At 36.4% G+C, this 20295-nt stretch overlaps 1 protein-coding gene across 1 annotated transcript; it reads left to right on the top strand.

The window, feature by feature from the left end:
* Window positions 1-7970: 7970 nt before the first annotated feature.
* On the top strand, window positions 7971-20263 carry LOC149814993 (early nodulin-like protein). The gene is made up of 4 exons (XM_089988812.1): window positions 7971-8169; window positions 8246-8307; window positions 16864-16939; window positions 19866-20263. Exons 1-4 carry the CDS (start codon window positions 8037-8039, stop codon window positions 19955-19957), a joined length of 363 nt encoding a protein of 120 aa, XP_089844938.1. The 5' UTR covers window positions 7971-8036; the 3' UTR covers window positions 19958-20263.
* The last annotated feature ends 32 nt before the right edge of the window (window positions 20264-20295 follow it).

Here is a 20295-nt window from a genome sequence, read left to right as displayed (position 1 = left end):
TACATATACATATACTGATATGTATAAGAGCATGAAGTTTTCAAACAAAATAAAATGTTTTTTTATTTCACTATAGGATTTAATCGAGTAATTCAAACATAGCTGATTGGTCAAAATCGATCGTGCAAAGGGTCATGAACTAATCCACTCGTAAATCAGTTCTGATCAACTAAGGAACAACTTGTGCAAACCTCATTGGGCTCGGTTGGTTTAGTTCCTAACAAAAAAAAAGAAGATTAAGATTACACAATTTACATGTACACCAAAAATGTTTTCTAAGAAAAAATGTTTTGTGGTAAAAGTCGTCTTGTTCGTCTATGTGATTGTGTGTGTGACTGTCATAGTAGTAATCGCATGCTAATAACATATAGATTTAATACATGTAAGGATGTGTGAAGTCAACCATGGATTCAGACCATGACAATGATGTAAAATTAGAAAAGCATTTGAAAAATGTTTTAGAAATTATTTATGTATTTTGCAAATTTTCATCCTTAGGCGTATCAGATTTATCCTTGTTATACATATTGACGTGGTGAAACTGATGTGCTTATGAGTACGCATGCATTCAATCCATCGTGACTCATCAAAAAAAATGAAAAAGGACACTTCAAGGGGGGTGTTTCTGAAAGTCAATCCAGTTTTCAAAAGAAAACACATGTAATTATCGTTTCAAAATCACTGGTGACCTTGAATAAATCAAATTTGGGGTTTTATTTAAACTCAGCCTATAAAAATAAAAGAAAACCAAAAATTACAGATTTTGTTGTGAAGATCAGTGAAAAGAAAATAAGAAACATGTGTTGGTAGCTTCACTCGAATATGTTATTCTCGGTTGTGTGTATAAAATTCATCATTGGTTCGGTAATTGATCATATCTTCCTTGTTTAAAGGAGTTTTTATGAATGGTTTGTGGCATTGAAAAGTTGACGAAGCTTTGCACGTTCTATAAAAGTTTGAGTTCTTTCTCAAACTACACATAAAACTGTGATAGTCGGAACAACATAGTAGGTATAGGCCTAAATTGATCGTATCTTCCTTGATCAGAGGAGTTTTATGAATAGTTTGCAACATTAGAAAGTTGACAAAATTTCTCATATTTTGTAAAAGTTTAAGCTCTGTTCTCGGATTGTGTATAAAGCAGTGACAATCGAAACAACATAGCAGATATGGGCATAAGCATGTCCCGAACTAGCCATGGACTGGATAAGCAATGCATGGAATGAATGTATGACATAAACCTGTGTTTTTAAATGATAAATGAGCATGCACATGTAACATATAATGTTGTGTACATGCAGGTTTAAGGAACCTAAATGGCATGACACGAAAAAGCTCATTACCACATGCTTATGATTGAATGCACATTGTTATTGAAGTGCATGTGTTGTGCATTATGTTGCTTATGTGATTATGTATGAATGCATATAGTGAATCATGATCAATGCCTATAAATTAATGCATGAATGAGTTTGATATGTTACAAATTGCATATATGGTATGATAGTATATTTGACATTAAAGCATTGCTTCAATGAGCCTAAATTGAAGGCCCGAATCTTAGATTAGATTTATTTTATATATGCATGGGTGAATAATAGAATTAATGGATTAAAAGAACAATCATGTGAACATTAATTCTATTGGGCTTACACTGAGCGAGCAAACGGTACTTCAGGCTTCGTGGAATATGTTTTGGGCATGTAAGGTTGCTCATCTCCAGCCACAAAGATAGAGGAAGACCTCCACATTAGTCGCGGGGTGGTAGGTCACAAAACTCATGAATGAAAGTCTGATGCATCAAGATAGTGGTGTTAAGAGCTCGCTCGACTAGGTCCTCCCACACCCATGACTGGTGAAAGGTGCCCCGACCAGGGTTAAGCTACAAACTATTTGAATATACCCATCCTAAGTCGTGCTCCTAATCCAGGTTAAGCCTATGTAGTACCCATAGGGTTAAGGTTAAGAAGTGAAAACCCTAAATGTTTATACTTTTATTTAAGCATGACATACACCACATAAAAAGAAAAGTCAATAAAGGCAATTAAAGTCACTCATGAGCATTATTTACCTACTCATGCATAAGATTGTTAATTATTTTTTAATAATATTTTTGTTATGCAATGATGATAACATGCATACCTGAATTGGATGTTGATATGTTTTAGTAGTTGAATGCACTGTAATATGTCTCATATATATTGGTTTTAGTTTACCTGTATTGGTATTCCCTACAAGACTTTCATGAGTCTGACTCATTTTATGGGTTTTCAAGTGAAGTATGATGTATAGATGCAGAGCGAATACGGGATGCTGAGACAACATCGAGAGCCAGTCTTTTCCTTTGCTAGTGATAGTTTTAGAAAAATATTTATTGTTATTTTGGATTGGAAATACTCTAATATGAATTTTAAACTATTGAAACCAAATTAATTTTTAATAGTGAATGATATTCATATTTTAGTTCAGTTATGATGATTGTTTGTATTGTAATCCGCTTAGAATGTTTAACCCAAAGAAAAAAGATTATTTTCACTGATTTTAAAATAAAAAGAAATTTATGATTTTTTTGGGGTTAAAATTTTATGGTGTTACATAAGGGATCTCATCTCCATCAGATGATAGCGATTAGAGCGGTGGTCTTCTCCTGCTTCTGGTTGGACTAATGTCAATATATTTGGGTTGTTTAAGAGACAATGGTAGGTGGGGTACACAATCCGTAATAGCGAGGGAGCATTTGACTGAGCTGGTTGGATCAGGAGTCCTAACAATGTTAAGAACAAAAAATAGTCCATTTGGGTGAAAGTACTAGAACAACTCCCTAATGAGTCAAGGGTTATTTTGGAGTCTTTTAGAAGATACCTCATTAAAGTGATCTACAATAGCTCAGGAGGTAGGGCCAGAGTGGACATGGTTCCTCCAAATGTTCTCAACTCAATCAATAGGTTTTGTAGTTTTAATAGTCTTTTTGTACCCATGTGAACAAGATAGCCCACAACCATGCCCAAATGGCTAATACTCAACTGGATAGTTGCTAAAAAGACAAACCCTTGGATTGGGGGCCATCAAATGAGTTTGCATATGTTACGGTTCATAATATGATAAGAGAACCAGACCCAGTGCCCAGGATCCAAACACCACCTTTAGAGCCCTATGAGGATAGATTAATACAGTGTGGGTCTTAGTTTGATGACATGACAACTGACATAACTCCTCTAATGGGTGACAAGTCAAAGATCCAGAGTCTTAGGCAAGAGAATGAAAAGCATGACACATGTCAAACATAGGAGACAAGCTAATTAAGAAGCGAAGTCCACCTAGGGAGGCGTGCCATACTGGAGAGTCCTAAGGGACATCCCCAGTTGTAAAAGTTGATTACATTAATTAGTTTAGTTAATTAATTGTGGATTTGTTCTTAGGAGAAGTCCCCATTAGAGAAGGAGTCCTGTCAGAGGAAGAACTCTAGAGTCGTTGTTCACTTTTTATTTTTTTTTAGGATTCTTAATACCTTAGGATAGGTGATTCAGTAGGGACCCTATCTTAGGCCTCTCATTTATAAATGAAGGTACGTGGTTCCCTCTTTATGCATTGATGAATGAAGTTAAATTCTCATAACTCTTCCTAACCATCCCTCTCTCTCCCTAACTTCTTTCTCTCTGTCCTCTCTTTCTCGTTTCTCTCTCTACTTCCTCTCCCCTCTCTCACAACCTCTCTGGTCCTTCCTGATTATCAGCGTACCAAGCCTCCTAGGGTTTGATGTCTAGACCCCTTTAGGAGCCTGAGCTCTTCGAGTGTCCTAAATCGTGCATTTTTTATATTCGACAAGCTGAGTAACATCTCCATGTTGCAGATTAAGTGTTTAAGTTTCATAACATAAGAAACTCCATCCTGTCTTACTATAGACCTCTTAAGTACCTCTACAACCCTTCCTTGGCATTAGAATAACTTTTGTTGATTTTCTAGACACCGAAACCCAAAATTGCATTTTGCTGGGTACCCGAAATACCTAAATTCCCTAAACTGATAACTCTGAACCATCAATAACCTTTCTCTATGTTTAGAACATATCACATATCCTTGCACATGTTTCTAAGTGACCCTAAAACCTCTGAACTAGGTTCTTTCAATTATGAACCAAAATCACACCTGAAACACTTACCGAGTCCAAACTGCATCTACTCAATTTAGTTATTTAACCTTATTTTCTGTGTTTGCCCTTAACCACAACCACAAAAAACCTCATACCTCTTCCCCACTATGTCCATAAGGGTTATGCACCTCGACACGTGTACCACATGTCCCATAATCAAAGAATCTCAAGTTCGTTCTTCTTGAGTTTGTTGGGCTCAAATTGATTTTTTTGTCTATCAAAATTTTGGGTCTTCCTCTAAACCACCCATTTCGAAAATTCTTACGGGTCTAATAGAGTGGTATCAGAGCGAAGTTGCCTATATGGATATACCATAACCTCCGTGGATTGAGAAAATTGAGGAAGCTCATAAACATGCAGAACATGCTCAAACTCTTTTCAAGCTGACACATGTTGATATTGTCAGACAACATTAGGAGACTACGGAGATGAACAATAGGCTCGAGCTCATTGAAAGGGCTATCTCAACCCTAGTTAATCAAATGGAGAACCTCCGCAATCCCAAGCACGACTCAGATCAGGGAGTAAGTTTTTAGGTTGGGCATTTTGGGGGCCAAAATGAATCTCTCATGGGTGACCCCCCACTTGATCAACATCGAGGCAAAAAACATTGTTTTGAGGTCCCTGTATTTGTGGGAGAGAACATGCGTGAGTGTATATTTAAACTTAAGTAATTCTTTAACTATCATAACGTGCCTGTAGAAGCATGTGTTTTTAAGATTGTCACTCGTTTCAAAGGTGGCACCCTATGTTGGTACGAGTGACTCAACATCATACATGACAAATCTGCTTGGGATGACTTTGTCAAGCGTATTATGGAAATATTTGAGCCTACGGTGCTGGTAAATCACCATATGGAGCTTAAGAATCTTAGACAATAAGGCAGCCTAGATGAGTATCAGGCATAGTTCGATAATCTATGCACACTTCTGCCCCTAGTTGATGATGGGACCTTGTTCAAGTTTTATGTTGGTGGATTGTGAAAAGAACTTTGTATAAAGGTCCTAGTTGCAACAATGAGGACTCCTAAAAAGACTTATAAGGTATCCAAGCTTCATGAAGAGAAGCATAGGAGGCTTTAAGCAGTGCAAAAACTGAATCAGACAACCAATTTCCATGATTATTCTTCAGATGAACCGTCTTAACTAGAGTTGTCTAAGGAGGTGATGACAACCCCCTAAGACGTAACATATCATGAATGTGCAACATGAAGAACGCCTTGATAAAGGTCTATGCTTCAACTGCAATGATAAATGGTTCAAGGGTCACTTAAACAAGTGCTACCATATCTTCCAAGTGGTAGAGTCAGATTCTGAAGGAGATGAGCCACCATAAGACCATCCATCCAACGAGGGAACTTGCCATAATGTATACTACCTTGCACACTCAGGCACCTCTACCCCCAACATCATGTGGATACACAACTTGCTAGGCACCCATGAGGTAGGATCTTGTTCTACAAATGATAGATCTACCTATCATCAGAAAGCGACATGATCCAAATTTTATTGCATGAGGTGCATGACACACCTAGTGGCAAATATGGGGGGAGTGTCCAATACGTACGAGATGTTGAAGGCCCTCTTTTATTGGTCGGGATAAAGGTTGTTGTTCGTGAATATGTGTGACAATGTGTAGTTTGTCAAGCCAATAAGTATGAGGCAATTGTGTAGTTTGTCAAGCCAATAAGTATGAGGTAATGAAACAACCCAAATTGCTATGGCCATTATCAATTCTTGAGCCAGCGTGTCATGATATTTTCATGGACTTCATAGAAGTCCTACTTTCATGTGAGTGAAAAAGGTAATCATGGCAGCGGTGGACAAATCATGACTCAATCTTCTTAAGTCAATTTTAGACAACGTACTTGAAGCTTAGTGGGTCAAAATTGAACTATAGTACAACTCACCACCCACAAACGGCTGGGCAAATAGAAAATGTGAACAAAGCGGTAGAGACCTACCTTCGCTGCTTCATGGGACACTGTCCAAACAAGTGGCACCACTTATTTTTGTAGGTGAAATACACCTAAAATATAAGTCATCATTCATCCATCAAGATGACTTCGCTTGAGGCATTATACGGGTTTCCTCCCCGTCAGTGGTCACATATGAGTATATGAGTGTGACTTCTCTCGAAGTAGATCATGCTCTATAGGGGCGAGATGAGATCCTGGCTATGTTGAAGCAAAACATCGCTAAGGTCCAACAACACATGAAATAGATCTATGACAAGGGCCAAACTAATAAGACATTAAAGATAAAAGATTGGGTGTAGCTAAAATGCAAGCCTAGAGGACAGTAGACTCTCTTGGGCCAAGACTACCACAAGCTCCTGCCCAAGTACTATGGATTGTACTGAGTTGAAGAATAGGTAGAGAAACTGATTTATCATTTGCCACTTTCGAAAGAGGTGAAGATCTATCATGTCTTTCATATTTTTCGCCTTAAGCCATTCTATGGTAAGCCGTTAGTAGTAGTAGAAGCTCTCCATGATGAGGACAAAGAGCCTCAACCTATTGGAACCCTGGAGACAAAGAAACTATGCAAATATTACCATATGATGTAGAAACATTTTTTGAGTGGGACAATGAAAAAAATGTTACTCTATCCCAACGTACTACAGACCTCCAAAGTACCTCTACAATCCTTCTTTAACCTTAGAATAATTGTCATTGATTTTCTAAACCCCCAAACTCAAAATTGCATATTGTCAGGTACTCGAAATATCTAAATTTCTTAAACTGATAACCGTCAACAACCTTTCCTTGTGTTTATAACATATCTCAAACCCTTACACACGTTCTTAGGTGACTCTAGAATCCCTGGATCATGTTATTTTAGTTATATACAGAAACTACATCTGAAACACTTACCGAGTCTAACCCACATCTATCTGATTTAACCGTTTAACCTTGTTTTCACTGTTTTACCCTAGCCGCAACTACAAGAAACCTCAAACCTATTCTCCACCTTGTCCAACAGGGTTATTCACTCCCGACACTTGTACCATAGGTCTCGCGTTCAAAGAATCTTAGGTTCCATCCTCCTGAGTCCATTGAGGTCAAATTGAATTTCTTGTTTATCGAAAATCTGAATCTACTCGGCCCTTCCTCCAAAACACCCGTTTCAAAAATTCAGGACGGTCTACCAGTATAGTCATACATTTTGTTCCATTTTGATCTTGACTAGTATACGGGTAGGGGTCTGCCTAACCCCAACTTGACTTTTGAAAAAAAAAAAACCTCATAAAAAAGATCCGTTTGTCATCCTTAAACTAAATTTTTGTCTAGCGATAGCTTCTCCGCTCAACATCATTTCGTCCCTACTTGATAGGCGGGTCTTCGTACAAGTTCCCTTCTACCTTTAGACTAGAAGGTCAATCTTCGTGTAGCTTGAATATACTCTATAAAAACTGTCTACATAAGACTGCCCCTTAGCCCGTAGGTTCGCACCTAAGCCTAAGTAACGTCAGTTTGGATCTAAGAACCATGCCTAACCCATTGACGTCAAAAAGTAGTAGTGCAAAAGGATTGGACTTGCTAGATGTTAACTCATATCAGGTTCTCAGCCATACATGACCAGAGTTATTAGATCTGGATCTTAATAAACAATTTTATTAGATATACATTTGATGCGGAACAAATCCAACTTCACATGCACTTTTTATAAGCTTGCGTTTAATCTTTTTTTTTTGTTTGGTCTGACAGTATGATCATGTTAAAGATTAAAACCCGGATTCAATTATCGGTTCCGGACCCGAACTGCTGAATTCCAATAGAGGTGGAAGAAGATAGAGACTTTCCCTTCTCCTGCCGCCCTCCCATTTCTGACTTTAAAAGATCCCATACCTACAAATTATAGAGAGAGAAAAGGAGAGGAAGAAGATGAGTATGCCCTCGCAAAGGAGCGATTCATGGAGGTTCAGAGGGAAATCTCTGCTGATCCCATCTCCTCAAGAGAACCCAAAGTTGAGTTTTGAGCAGCAGAGGGCCCTCAACACCAAACAGTGCACAGAGGGTAACTCTACTCCCCTTCTCTCTATCTCTCTCTTTCTCTCTCTGAATGATTAGTTTTTGTTTTGGGTGATGTGTAGAGGGGGTTCGAGCGGGGCTGAAGGCAGCATCGGTTGCTGCGGTGGCTAGCGCCATTCCTACGGTATTTTTTTTCCTTGCTGAAATTCATTGGTTTTATCTATTTTATGGATGAGTGTGATGATTTTGTGGTTATTATTGTTGTTACTCTTGTTCTGTAATAGATGCTTTTGTTTCGTAAATTCAGTGGGCTGATTTTTTGAGTTATTTTTTGTTAATTTTCATCATCGAACATCAGTTTTTTTTTTCATGACCTTTTTTTTTGGTGGGAAATGATTTGGATGAAATTCATGGATTTTTAGATGATTCATAAATGAATAGGTTGGTTTTATGGTGACTATTGTTGTTACCGTTGTTCCCTAGTAGACGTTTTTATTTGATCAATTGCGTGGGTGATTTTTTAGGCTATTTTTGTTAATTTTCATCAATGTATATTATGCCACTATTTATCATTTGGTTCTTGTTGTTGTGATGTGGGTGTGTTTGGATGCACCCGCCTATATAGAAATCTGGGGTAAGTTGGGATTATTGCATTATGGATGAGGATGCTAATGCTATATCGCATTAGTCATGTTACAACCCATAGTTGTAACTCCATTTTAGTACCTTCCCACTATTATTACTTTGTATATTTTTCGTTAGTAGTATATCATGGCAGAAAATCATATTAGGTAGGAGCAGTGGCGGATCCAGAATTTTGCTTAAAGGGGGGGGGGGGGCAAAAAATAAAATATAATAAAGCAAAACAAAATAGTCCAAAATGAGGTTATTTATGAGCCTCATCCCATAGAAATACATCAAATTGGAACACCCAACACCAGAAATTCAGAAATAAAGATAAAAAAATTGACCAAATTAACGAAATACTAAAAGAATAGGTGAAATGGGTAAGCACGGAATTTCAAAAAACTCAAATTTCAAATACATAAACTGATAAACCAAGTAATCAAGCAAGTATTTTGTTGCTAACCTGACTTTTGCTCTTGTCGCAGTGAGAAAGATAGATGCGCACAAAGGGAGACCAAGACAATCAACGATTCAAAAGCGAGGCCCAAGGAAATAGGGCAGCTTATAGAGGATTGGAGAGAGAGAGAGATGGGGGGAGGGAGATGAAGAGAACCCAAAAAATAGGGGCAGAAAACTTGAGAACTATGTCCTTCTTTCTTCACTTTTTACCCTAAAAAATAACTTTTGCTTTTGCTATTTTACTAAAGGTTGTTTTGCCTTTTCCAGTTTTTACTTTTCAAGTTACGTTTTTGTCACATTTATTTATCACTTTTGACAAAAATAACCATCTTTGACTAGAAAGACCGACATACTTTGGGGTGTTACTGCTGTGATTTTTGCTAGATGGATTATCAAAAGAAATTGTTTTATATCACGTAAAAAAAAACAAATTCAGCATTTAAAAAAGTACTCAAAAAGAGATATCTAAGGCAAGGAAAATCGATCCAGTCGAGATTTCCAGCAGGTCGACGGAAAGTTCAAAATTCGGTGTTATCTGTCATCCAATGTTTCATCGAGTGCTCTGACAATCATCCATATACCGGAAAACCAAGAGTTTGAGCACTGCAGTCATGTAATGCATAAGATTTCATGTAGGTTTCAGGAGGCTTTCTACCGATCAACAATAGTCAAACACTCCAATCAAGTATGGCTTCAAAGAAAACACTAGACTTTGGGGTTGTTGGTGCCGGAGAATTTACCAGAAAATGAGTTTTCTGAACTAACTAGGATTCTCTTGTTAATGTAAACATATATATATATATATATGTTTATATATAAACATATGTATTTCTGTACATACGTATCCTAGGGGCATTTTAATCTTTTCACACATACAATTTCTAAATGTATTTTTTCCTTTTTCTGTTTTTCTATTTTTATTTTCTTATTCTTGTAATTATTTCCAGCCTCAAGGGCTTATTGAGAACTCCCCCAAAAGAATCGTTGGACTCTATCCAACGGCTACATTTCTATCCGTTGGGTAGATCCCAACAACTCCTTTGAAGCCTCCACAATGTGTATAAATATGGGGTTAGTCCCCCATTCCTTGCATTACTTCTAGAAGGGATTATTCCCCAACAATATTCATTATTTTATAAGTGTTCTCAGCTCTTAGTAGCTTATTCTTGTATTTTTATGTGTTGACCCAGAAGAGGTCTTATTCTCTAAGTGTTCTCTTGCCCATAAGTGTCACACTAAAGCATTTACTTCAGCTGGTGACTTGGTATTAGAGCCTATCGACTTTCTAGTGTTATTCAACTCTTTCAAGCATATTTTGAGGTGGCATGAAGATTAGGTCTTGCCTTGGGAAATGAGACAATCAACCTTCTTAAAGATTGGTCTTCTTATGAATGCATAGAGCTATTGGAGCTTCAAAAAGAGTTGAAAGTTTGCTCAAGTATTTATTTCTCCTTCTCTTTCTTTTCTCCTGCTTTGTATTCATTGGTTCTATGACCCAAAAAGAAGTGGTGACGGTAGTTCCAATCAAATTTGATAGAAAGAACTACAATTTATGGGCTACCGCCATCAAAAAAATCCTTATTGGTAAAGGATTGTGGGAGTATGTTGATGATTCCGCAATAGAACCATAACTCACCCTCACAAAAACCATTAAAGAAAAGGATGAAACCATTAAAGAGGAGGTTCTTAAAGGAGAAGAAAAGGAAAAAGCTCTTATAGAATATAAGAAAACTTTGAAGGAATGAGAAATTGCCCATGCCAAGGTTCTTTCCTTATTTATGGGAAGTATGAATGAAGATACATATGAAACTATTTGGAGTTTGAGAGAGCCAACGAAGCATGACTTTTCATTAAACAAACATATACTCAATGTGACATTGCATTTCAATGGGAGCTTTAAGACAAAATACATAATTGTCAACAAGGTGACGAGTATTAGAGAGTACTTTGGCTCTTTAAAAAAGTTGTGGGGATCAAATGGCTAAGTTAGAGTTAGGAAACTCCCAATGATGCTCAAACTAGAAAGAAGCAAATAAACAATGAACAATTCTTTCAATTTATGAGAGGGTTGCAACCTGAGTTTGAGCAAATGAGAAGCAACATCATCCATAGAAGACAAGATGAACTTCCTCTAATTTAAGATGTTTTAGCTCAAGTTTGTATGGAAGAGACTAGATTAAGGTCTCAAAATGAAATAAAACAAGCTAAAGACAATGTGTTGGCCGTTTCAAAACTGGGAGCCAACACTCACATATACAAACCTCCACGCTTTAATAAGAACAATAACTATGAGAAGAATCAAGTGTATGAGGGTAATAGAGATAGAAGAAAAAGAGGAGGAATTTTTTGTCTTAATTGTGGGGAACCGGGTCATATCAAACCTTTTTGTCCAAAATTCAAGAACAAAGAAGAAAAAAAAGGTTGCCTCAGTTGGTACTTCACAAGTTGATAAAGAGTCTTTAAACAAAATAATTCCAAACATGTCTCTTTCTCAACTCTTGAAAGCATTGCACCCTCTTCTCAAAGGACATTCTGTGATCGGTGTCGTCGTCTCCTCTTCTTTTCTTCCTTGTGTGACTTCTTGGCCTTTAGACTCGGGTGCATCATTTCATATGATATATGATAAATCTATACTTTCCAATTGTAGAAGTTCTACTAGTAAAACAAATATTTGTATTGCCGATGGAACCTCTCTTGATATTAATGAAATTAAAATTTTTGAAAAAATCCTAGTTTTAATATTTCTTAAATTAGATTTGTTTCAAAACCAAATTTAAATTTACTTTCTGTTTCTCAAATCACCGATCATGGATGTAGAGTCTCCTTCACTTCTAACCAATGCTTAACACAGAATCTCTAGTCTAGGAGGTAGACTGAAGAAGGGCATAGAGAAGGAGACTTGTACTATATGTATCAGTTGAAATTTTTTGTCAAAACTTTTTGCCTTAATGTTAAAAAATTGGATAAAGTTTTGTAAAATCAAAGACTAGGACGCCCTAGTTAGTATAAATTATCTAATATTCTTCGTCTGAGGTTTTTTTATAATGAACAAATCTCTTGTAACGATTGTATTCTTGTAAAAATAAAATCAATTTCATGTCAAGAGAGGACTTTCTCTGCTACTAAACCTCTTGAATTAATTCTTCTGATGTTTGGGGTCCTGTCCCTGTTACTTTCAAGGGAGGATATACTTATTATGTTATCTTTGTGGATGATTACTCTCGCTATACTTGGATATATTTTCTCAAACATAAATATGAAGTATTTGAGAATTTTAAAACTTTTCATAAGTTAGTGACAAATCTCTTAAAGTCCAATATATCTATTTTTTGTTCTGACTCAGGGGGTGAATATATGTCTAATGATTTTCAACAATATCTAATAGAAAATAGAATACTTCATCAAAGGTCATGTGCTAATACACCATAACAAAATGGTATGGTCGAAAGAAAGCATCCAACACATAATAGAAACCACGAGAACTCTTCTCATATCTAAAAGTGTTCCCAAATATTTTTGGGCTGAAGCAACCCTCACCACTGTATATCTTATAAATAGACTACCTTCTTCAAAAATTCAAAATCTTTCACCGAATGAAAAAATTTATAATGCCTCTATTGATTATCCTAGACTAAGGGTCTTTGGGTGTAGATGCTTTGTTCTCACCCATAAGAATGATAAATTATCTCCTAAAGCTATTCCATGTATATTCTTAGGATATAGAGAAAGCAAAAAAGGATTTAGGTGCTATGATACTAGAAATAACAAGCTTTATATTTCTAGGGACGTCACATTTCTAGAACAAGAAAATGGTTTTGACACTTTCTCACCCAAAGATGGAAGTGAATACAAGTTTTTAGAAATATCCTCTCTAAATAACGACATTAATGAGATAACTTGCAACGAATATCAAGCTACTGAGCTTTACAATCATCCAAATGTCATTCACTATCAAAGAAGACAAGATAATGAACAACTAAGTGCTTTTGAAAAATATTCAACCATTGAAGAACAAGAAAACACAAGAATTAGGCACCGAGAGAGACCGCATAAAGTCCCAGCTAGATTTGTGCCATATTAATCTTTCGAACCTCACTATAGGGCCTGTTTAGCAAAAACTTATTCATACTTTGAACCTTCCACATATAATCAAGCAAAAAACTATTCTGATTGGCAAAATGCTATGAGTGAAGAAATTGGAGCCTTAGAAAAATCACAAACTTGGGCATTGTCTAATATACCAACCAATCAGAAATCAATAGGATGTAGGTGGGTCTTTAAAGTCAAAACTAAAAGTAATATAGATCTCTAGAGAGACATAAAGGTAGATTAGTACCTAAGGATTTGCTCAAGAATATGGTATTGACTACGACAAAACTCTTGCTCCTGTAGTACGTATGACTACTGTTAGAATTTTGATAGCCATAGCCTCTGCGTGGAAGTGGCCAATTTATCAAATGGATATTAGAAATGTCTTCTTAAATGGTTATTTAAAAGAAGAAGTATATATTGGATCCACCTCCTGGATATAATGTTCGTAAGGGCAAAGTTCTACGCCTTAAAAAAGCTTTGTATGGTCTTAAGAAAGCTCTAAGAGCTTGGTATGATTATTTTAGTTTTGTTATGTATAAGCTTGTATATACTTTATTTTATACTGACACTGCTTTGTTTATTAAAATTTTTGCTGCAGGTACTGTTATTTTGTTACTTTATGTTGATGATATGATCATTACTGGAGCAGATAAACAGGGAGTAAATCAAGTTAAATTTATTCTTAAGCAAAGTTTGAAATGACTGACCTTGGCTTTTTCAGATTTTTCTTTTGATTGAGGTTTCATATTCTCCTAGAGAATATTTGTTGGCTCAATCTAAATATCAATAGAAATTATTGACAAGTCTGACATTACTGACAACAAAAGAGTGGATACTCTTGAAGTGATAAATGCAAAGATGAAAGTTGATGATGGAGAACCTTTGGATGATCCTACTCCATATTGACTGATAATTGGGGCATTGACATACTTGACTATTACCAGACCGGACATAGCGCATTGAGTTCATATAACCAATCAATTTCAGTATTTTCCTACCACTGTGCATATGAGTATTGGGATGCATATTATTAGATATTTGAAAAACTCTACTTCTAAAGGATTAATTTTATTTTCGTCTTCTCTTAATTTAATTGCTTATTCAGACTCTGATTGGGGGGAGTCCCTAATGACAAACTCTCAATTACTGATTTTTGTGTTTTTGTAGGAGATTCCCTCGTATCCTGAAAATATAAAAAACAACAGAAGGTATCTCTATCCTCCACAGAAGCCGAATATCGAGCTATAACAACAACTATGACTGAAGTTGTTTGGTTGAGGCGTCTTCTCAAGGATATGGGGGTAATCGTGACAGAACCATCAAGACTATGTTGCGATAACAAGAGTGTCATATATATTGCTGGAAATCATATTTTTTATAAGCGCACTAAACATATTGAGATGGACTGTCATTATATTCGTAAAAAAAATCTGAAGAAGGCCATTTCACTGTCATATGTGACTTCAAAATATCAGCTTGTAGATTTCTTCATAAAAGCCTTGCCTTTCCTAAGGTTTTATTTTTTGTTAGGCAAACTTTCGATGATACCACCATAAGTTTGAGGGAAAATGTTAATGTAAACATATATGCATATCTTATATATATATATATATATATATATATATATATATATATATATATATATATATATATACGCATCTTAGGGTTATTTTAGTCTTTTCATGCATATACAATTTCTGGATGTATTTTTCCTTTTTTTGTTTTTTATTTTCTTATTCTTGTAATTATTCCCAGCCTTAAGGGCTTATTGGGAACTCCCCCAAAAGAGTCGCTGGACTCTACCCAACATCAACATTTCTAGCCATTGAGTAGATCCCAACTACTCCTTTGAAGCCTCCACAATGTGTATAAATATGGGGTTAGCCCCCATTCCTTGCATTACTTATTAAAGGGATTACTCACCAATAATATTCATTATTTTATGAGTGTTCTCAGCCCTTGGTGGCTTATTCTTGTATTTTCATGGTTGACCCATAAGAGGTCTTATTCTCTAAGTGTTCTCTTGCCCATAAGTGGCACACTAAAACATTTACTTCAGCTTGTGACATCCCCAACCGGCTTTTCGGATAAGGGCTTCCTGCCACCAGAGAAACTTGCTTATGGTACTAGAGAACCCAAAAAACAGGTTTTCAGGAATTCAGGAGCCCCATGTATCTGGTTTTCTGACTACCCATTAGAGAGAGAGTACTAGAAGGCATGGTTTGGGCACAACCTTTATGAACCTAGATTGAGTTGGTTGCATTCCCCATTTCTGGCTGAATGTTACTATTCAGGACATGTAACACATGAATTTTGCATGAGTATGTGCCTCTTCAACGCCATGAAAATGCCATTTTTTAACCTGCAGCCTTGGAATTTATTTTGATTCAAAATTATAAACTTTAGTAGCCTTTGTCAAATTTTTTGAACATTCAAGTCAAGGGTTGCTCATGTGAATTTAGCCTTGTCCAAAACAATGGTTTTAGACTAACCTGGCTTGTAGTAGGTTCAAAGTTTGAGAGAGAGAGAGAGACGACTGGTCTTAGACCTAACCAGCACACTTGATTTCTCAGATTTCCATCTCATACTATACGCTGCTGCCCCAGTTGCCATTGGCCACACTTGATATGTAACATCCATATATGACCCATAAGACCTGTAAGAAGAGATGGTATATAGGTCTATCAAAGTAGCATGTGGACCATGACCATGTAGAAAGATGCCATCGCTTTGTTTCCTTGATCTCATGTCCGGAGCCCACATGACAGATAAACTGTGAGTTCCCTTACTATCTAGTGGTGAAGTATTTCACAGAGCTCTCCAGTAGCTGCTGATTTGTTACAGCAATGTCCTTGACTTTGTTGCCATCCTTGTATATCTTGAATGCTAGCGCTGAGCTAACACATTCCAACTTTGCTAGGAATGGGCTATCCTCTATGTCCACCTATGGAAATTTTCAAAACTTTAGGGGGACTCGAGTCCCTCGTCGCCCCCCCTGGATCCACCCTTGGGTAGGAGTTAATGTTAGTTTTGCAAGGGTTTGTCAGTTTAAGTCTATTAGTTGGGGTCAGGATTCACGTCGGCTTCATTTGATGTTATTATTATTTAAGTCCTGCCAAGGCAATGTGTAAACTTTGCTGGCACACCAGAGCATTCCCTTCCCCTCTTCGAGGGAAATTCTTCACTATACTATCTTGCTAGAGGATGATGCTTGACGCCCAACTTATCCAATTTGCTGGATAAATGGGTGCATCCAAATGTGCCTTCTTGTCTGTATCAGGTACATAGTGTAATCACATTTAGGAGTTTCCTTTTCTTGTTTAAATTTATTTGAGGCACCTCATGTTTTTGCATTCCAATTCAAATGGCTTTGAAATCTAAAGAAAATCTCTGTTATGTTGGGATGTGATCTTGGCATTTTATTTTAAAATGAATATCACTGTCTAGAATTGCAAACCTTAAAATTCATTTGATACCAATTAGTACATTCTCTCAGGACTAAGTTCTGTGTGCATGCGTGTGTGTTTTTCTTATTTATGTATCTGTTTTTTACTAATTGCAGCTCGTAGGTGTCCGTGTCATCCCTTGGGCAAAGGCTAATCTCAATTATACTGCACAGGCTCTCATTATATCTGCAGGTAACTTATAAGATAATGTTAAAAAAATAAAAGCAAACATAGCCTTTTTTACATCATTGTTTAATAAAATGGTTAATTCAAGTTGTATTATTTTGTGAATTTGTGATCATATATATATAGTGTAAATATTGGCTACTAATGCAGGTAAGGAACTAATGAAATCACTTTTTTCTTCAAAAATTTCCAATTTTTGTAGATCAAATGTTACATATGTGATCTACATGGTTTGTTTAGTAGGAAACTTGTTTTAAATCATGTGATTATGATAAGTAATTAGGTTTTTAAAGAGGTCCAAAAATCAACGTCCCACAATGTGCCAAAATTTCATAACTCATAAGATCACATTTTTACATCAGAAAAGCACGATCGAAGGCTTGATCCTTACCCAACAAACCATGCTGAACACATCTATGTGGTTAGATTGAGTCTATACAACTTGCACCTATGATTTCTATCTCATTAGTTCCTCACCTTCATTAGCAGAAAATATTTTCTCATATATATATATATATCAGATTTGAACATTCTTTCCATGTATTACTATTGGGATATATGATAACTCTGGCACAAAATGGCTTATGTTCTTTAAATTTTTTCGCAGCACAAACATTGTTCAATGACCCAACACAGCAACGGAAATTGTATGTACATAACAAACAAAATAGCAATCAATATGGTATTTGTCAATCTGGATTTGATGCATGAACATAATACAATTTACTGTAATACTAAATGCATTAAAAGATCATACAACAGGAAAAAGGAGAATTTTGTGATCTTGATGGGTATTAGGTGAGAACTATCATAGTGAACATCACACAAGCAATGATAAACACATCTGTGGGTTCAGATTAAGCAAAAAACAGTTGCAACTATGATATTTTGAAGTTGTTAGGATGCTTAGGAGAATAAGCTGCTTAGGAGTTAGGACTACCAATTGAGGGACCTATCGCCTGTTTATAGCTTTGCTTGGAGTTTTACAGCAAGTTAGAATAGACTTTTTATCTCATAGTTAAGTGTCTAAACTGTTCTATAAACTCATAGATGCTTCCATGACCCATTTCAACACTAGTAAAGTATTGTTATTTTTTGGACTTGAGAAATCTTATGGATAGAAGTAGTTTTTCTGGATATGGAAGAATCAATCTTGTCTTATCTAGAGATTCCCATCTCCAAAGCATATGTAGGATTAGTCTTTTTGGATATGCCTTTTCTAGCTACCCTAAGATTTTCTTGTAATGAAATTTATGTATATTTCTATATGAGAAATTAGCACAAATGCTCCAAAAAATTTACAACGACAAGATCATTATTTAATTATGTATATAATGTGTTAGTTTGTATTTTGGATTGCTGGATTTGTCCTATATTAGGTTAGAGCTAAATCTAAACCTAATCAATGGATAGCCTAATTAATGGATCAAGCCACAAACACATGCATATCTTGCAACTGGTCTGAAATTAGTGTTTGCGATAAGTGTTGTTTTCATAGTCAAACATATGTAATATGCATACCTTACAATACTTTGTTCCTGAATGAACCATATTCTGCAATGCTTTTTTTTTTGGATAATCCAAGGGGAAAACCTCCCAATCATCGACTGCACATTGGCTGGCCTCCGGTTGGTAAAACCCTTGAGGTCTCCCTTGCCCACCGGGGTAGTGCACCCAGTTTCGACCTTGCAGCAAGGGATGTCACCCATGGGTTTCGAACTTGTGATGTCCCGTCAACTTGGCGATGTTCACAAGTTGCCCTTACCAGATGAGTGGAGCCCTTGTGGGCATATTCTGCAATATTTTATTGCATGTCTAATTTTTGGCCATTCAACCTAATGTCCACTCTACTGGGTGGGCTCTATGATGGCATAGCTGTAATTTTGGGTGTTTACTATTGGTGGTGGTGTAGTTGTAAATGTTATCAGTTTCTTTTGTGTTAATGTCATCAGCTTATTGTAATACCACATGATGATTCTTTGTAATCAACCAATTTGGTGTCATATTAAATTATATAAATAAAGATGATCCTGTGCTGCCCCTCACACAGGAGGTCATTAGGGTCTCATGTTCTTATTTGTGCTAGTTTTCCTTCTTGCAAAGTTCTAAAATGTTACTACAGATTGCCTCAATGAACTAATAGGATTGTCCACAACTGATGTGAGCCAAGCTATTTCACTTTCGGCTCATTTTGTGTGTATGCATATGTCCACATGGTCAACATTCATAATACATGCGTTCTTGACAAATGATGACGGGATAGTGAGCAGAGTCATGTCTATAAGTGTGCTAAATGTTACATTATCTAAATGTGAAAACATTTATATGAGCAAAGGAAGTAGAGCAGGGAGACCATTAAGGAAGGAACAATGCTTCATGATGATGATTTATGGGTTTGAAATTCAGACCATGCTTATCAACCTAAATTCTCAAGATTCATGTACTTTTAGGTTTTTGCTTTAGTCTTATAGATTTCTTACTTTGGTCACCGCTTGATAGTCAATCATTCGTGTTTTTGAATATGTTCATGAGGTGATTTGAGTGGCATTGCAATTCATGGGTCTTAAAACTGCATCTAGTCTTGTTTTGCTTGTTTCAATTGTATAATACAAACTATGTTGTTCTTTGGACCATGTAATCTATACTAAAAATTCTTTCCATCTTTATTTGTTATTTGGATTTTGGATAGCTTTTCTGTCCTCTTGGGCTTGAAAATACAGTTTAATCTCATATTGTTCGTCCTTGCTGATGCCTATTACAAGATATCAGTAGCAATATTTTTTTATACAAACTCCATATCGCATGAAATATTCAGTTGTGCAGAGCTGATGCAGATGTTGCACTAGCTCAAGCATTCTTTTTTTGGATAATACTAGCTCGAGTATTCTGCTGCATTGGGTGGATGATTTTCTTGCCTCTTTTCTGTGAACAGCCTCAATTGCTGCCTACTTCATTACTGCCGATAAGACTATCCTAGAGTGTGCAAGGAGAAACAGTCGGGAAAATTTCGATAAATTGAAATAAGAATGTCCAGATAAGGTATGCTTGTTGGGGCTGGCCACCCTGGGAGCTGGTTGGCTTTCTGCTGTTGTCTATGATGCTTCTTGTTCCACTTATTGTTGAGAACAAAGGCATCCCAAAATTTCAACTTGATACATTCAGCTGGTGATGTACACTTTCACATGCTTATTTGTTAGTTGGTTTGTGCCTTGTACTCAAGAAACCTATGCAACTGTTCCAAGATGGGGCTTCTGTATATTGGTTCTCCAATATGTGGAATCTGAAAGATAGGCCAGTTGTTGCCTTCACAGCATCTGCCTTTTGATCTCTGAATGGCTTGCAAATTAGATAAACTTTAGTGG

Source organism: Nuphar pumila, chromosome 15, assembly GCF_984573655.1.
Source record: "Nuphar pumila chromosome 15, dmNupPumi1.hap1.1, whole genome shotgun sequence".
NCBI classification, from domain to species: Eukaryota; Viridiplantae; Streptophyta; class Magnoliopsida; order Nymphaeales; family Nymphaeaceae; genus Nuphar; species Nuphar pumila.
Note: the sequence above shows the minus strand (reverse complement) of the source record. Positions and strands in the feature narration are given on the sequence as shown.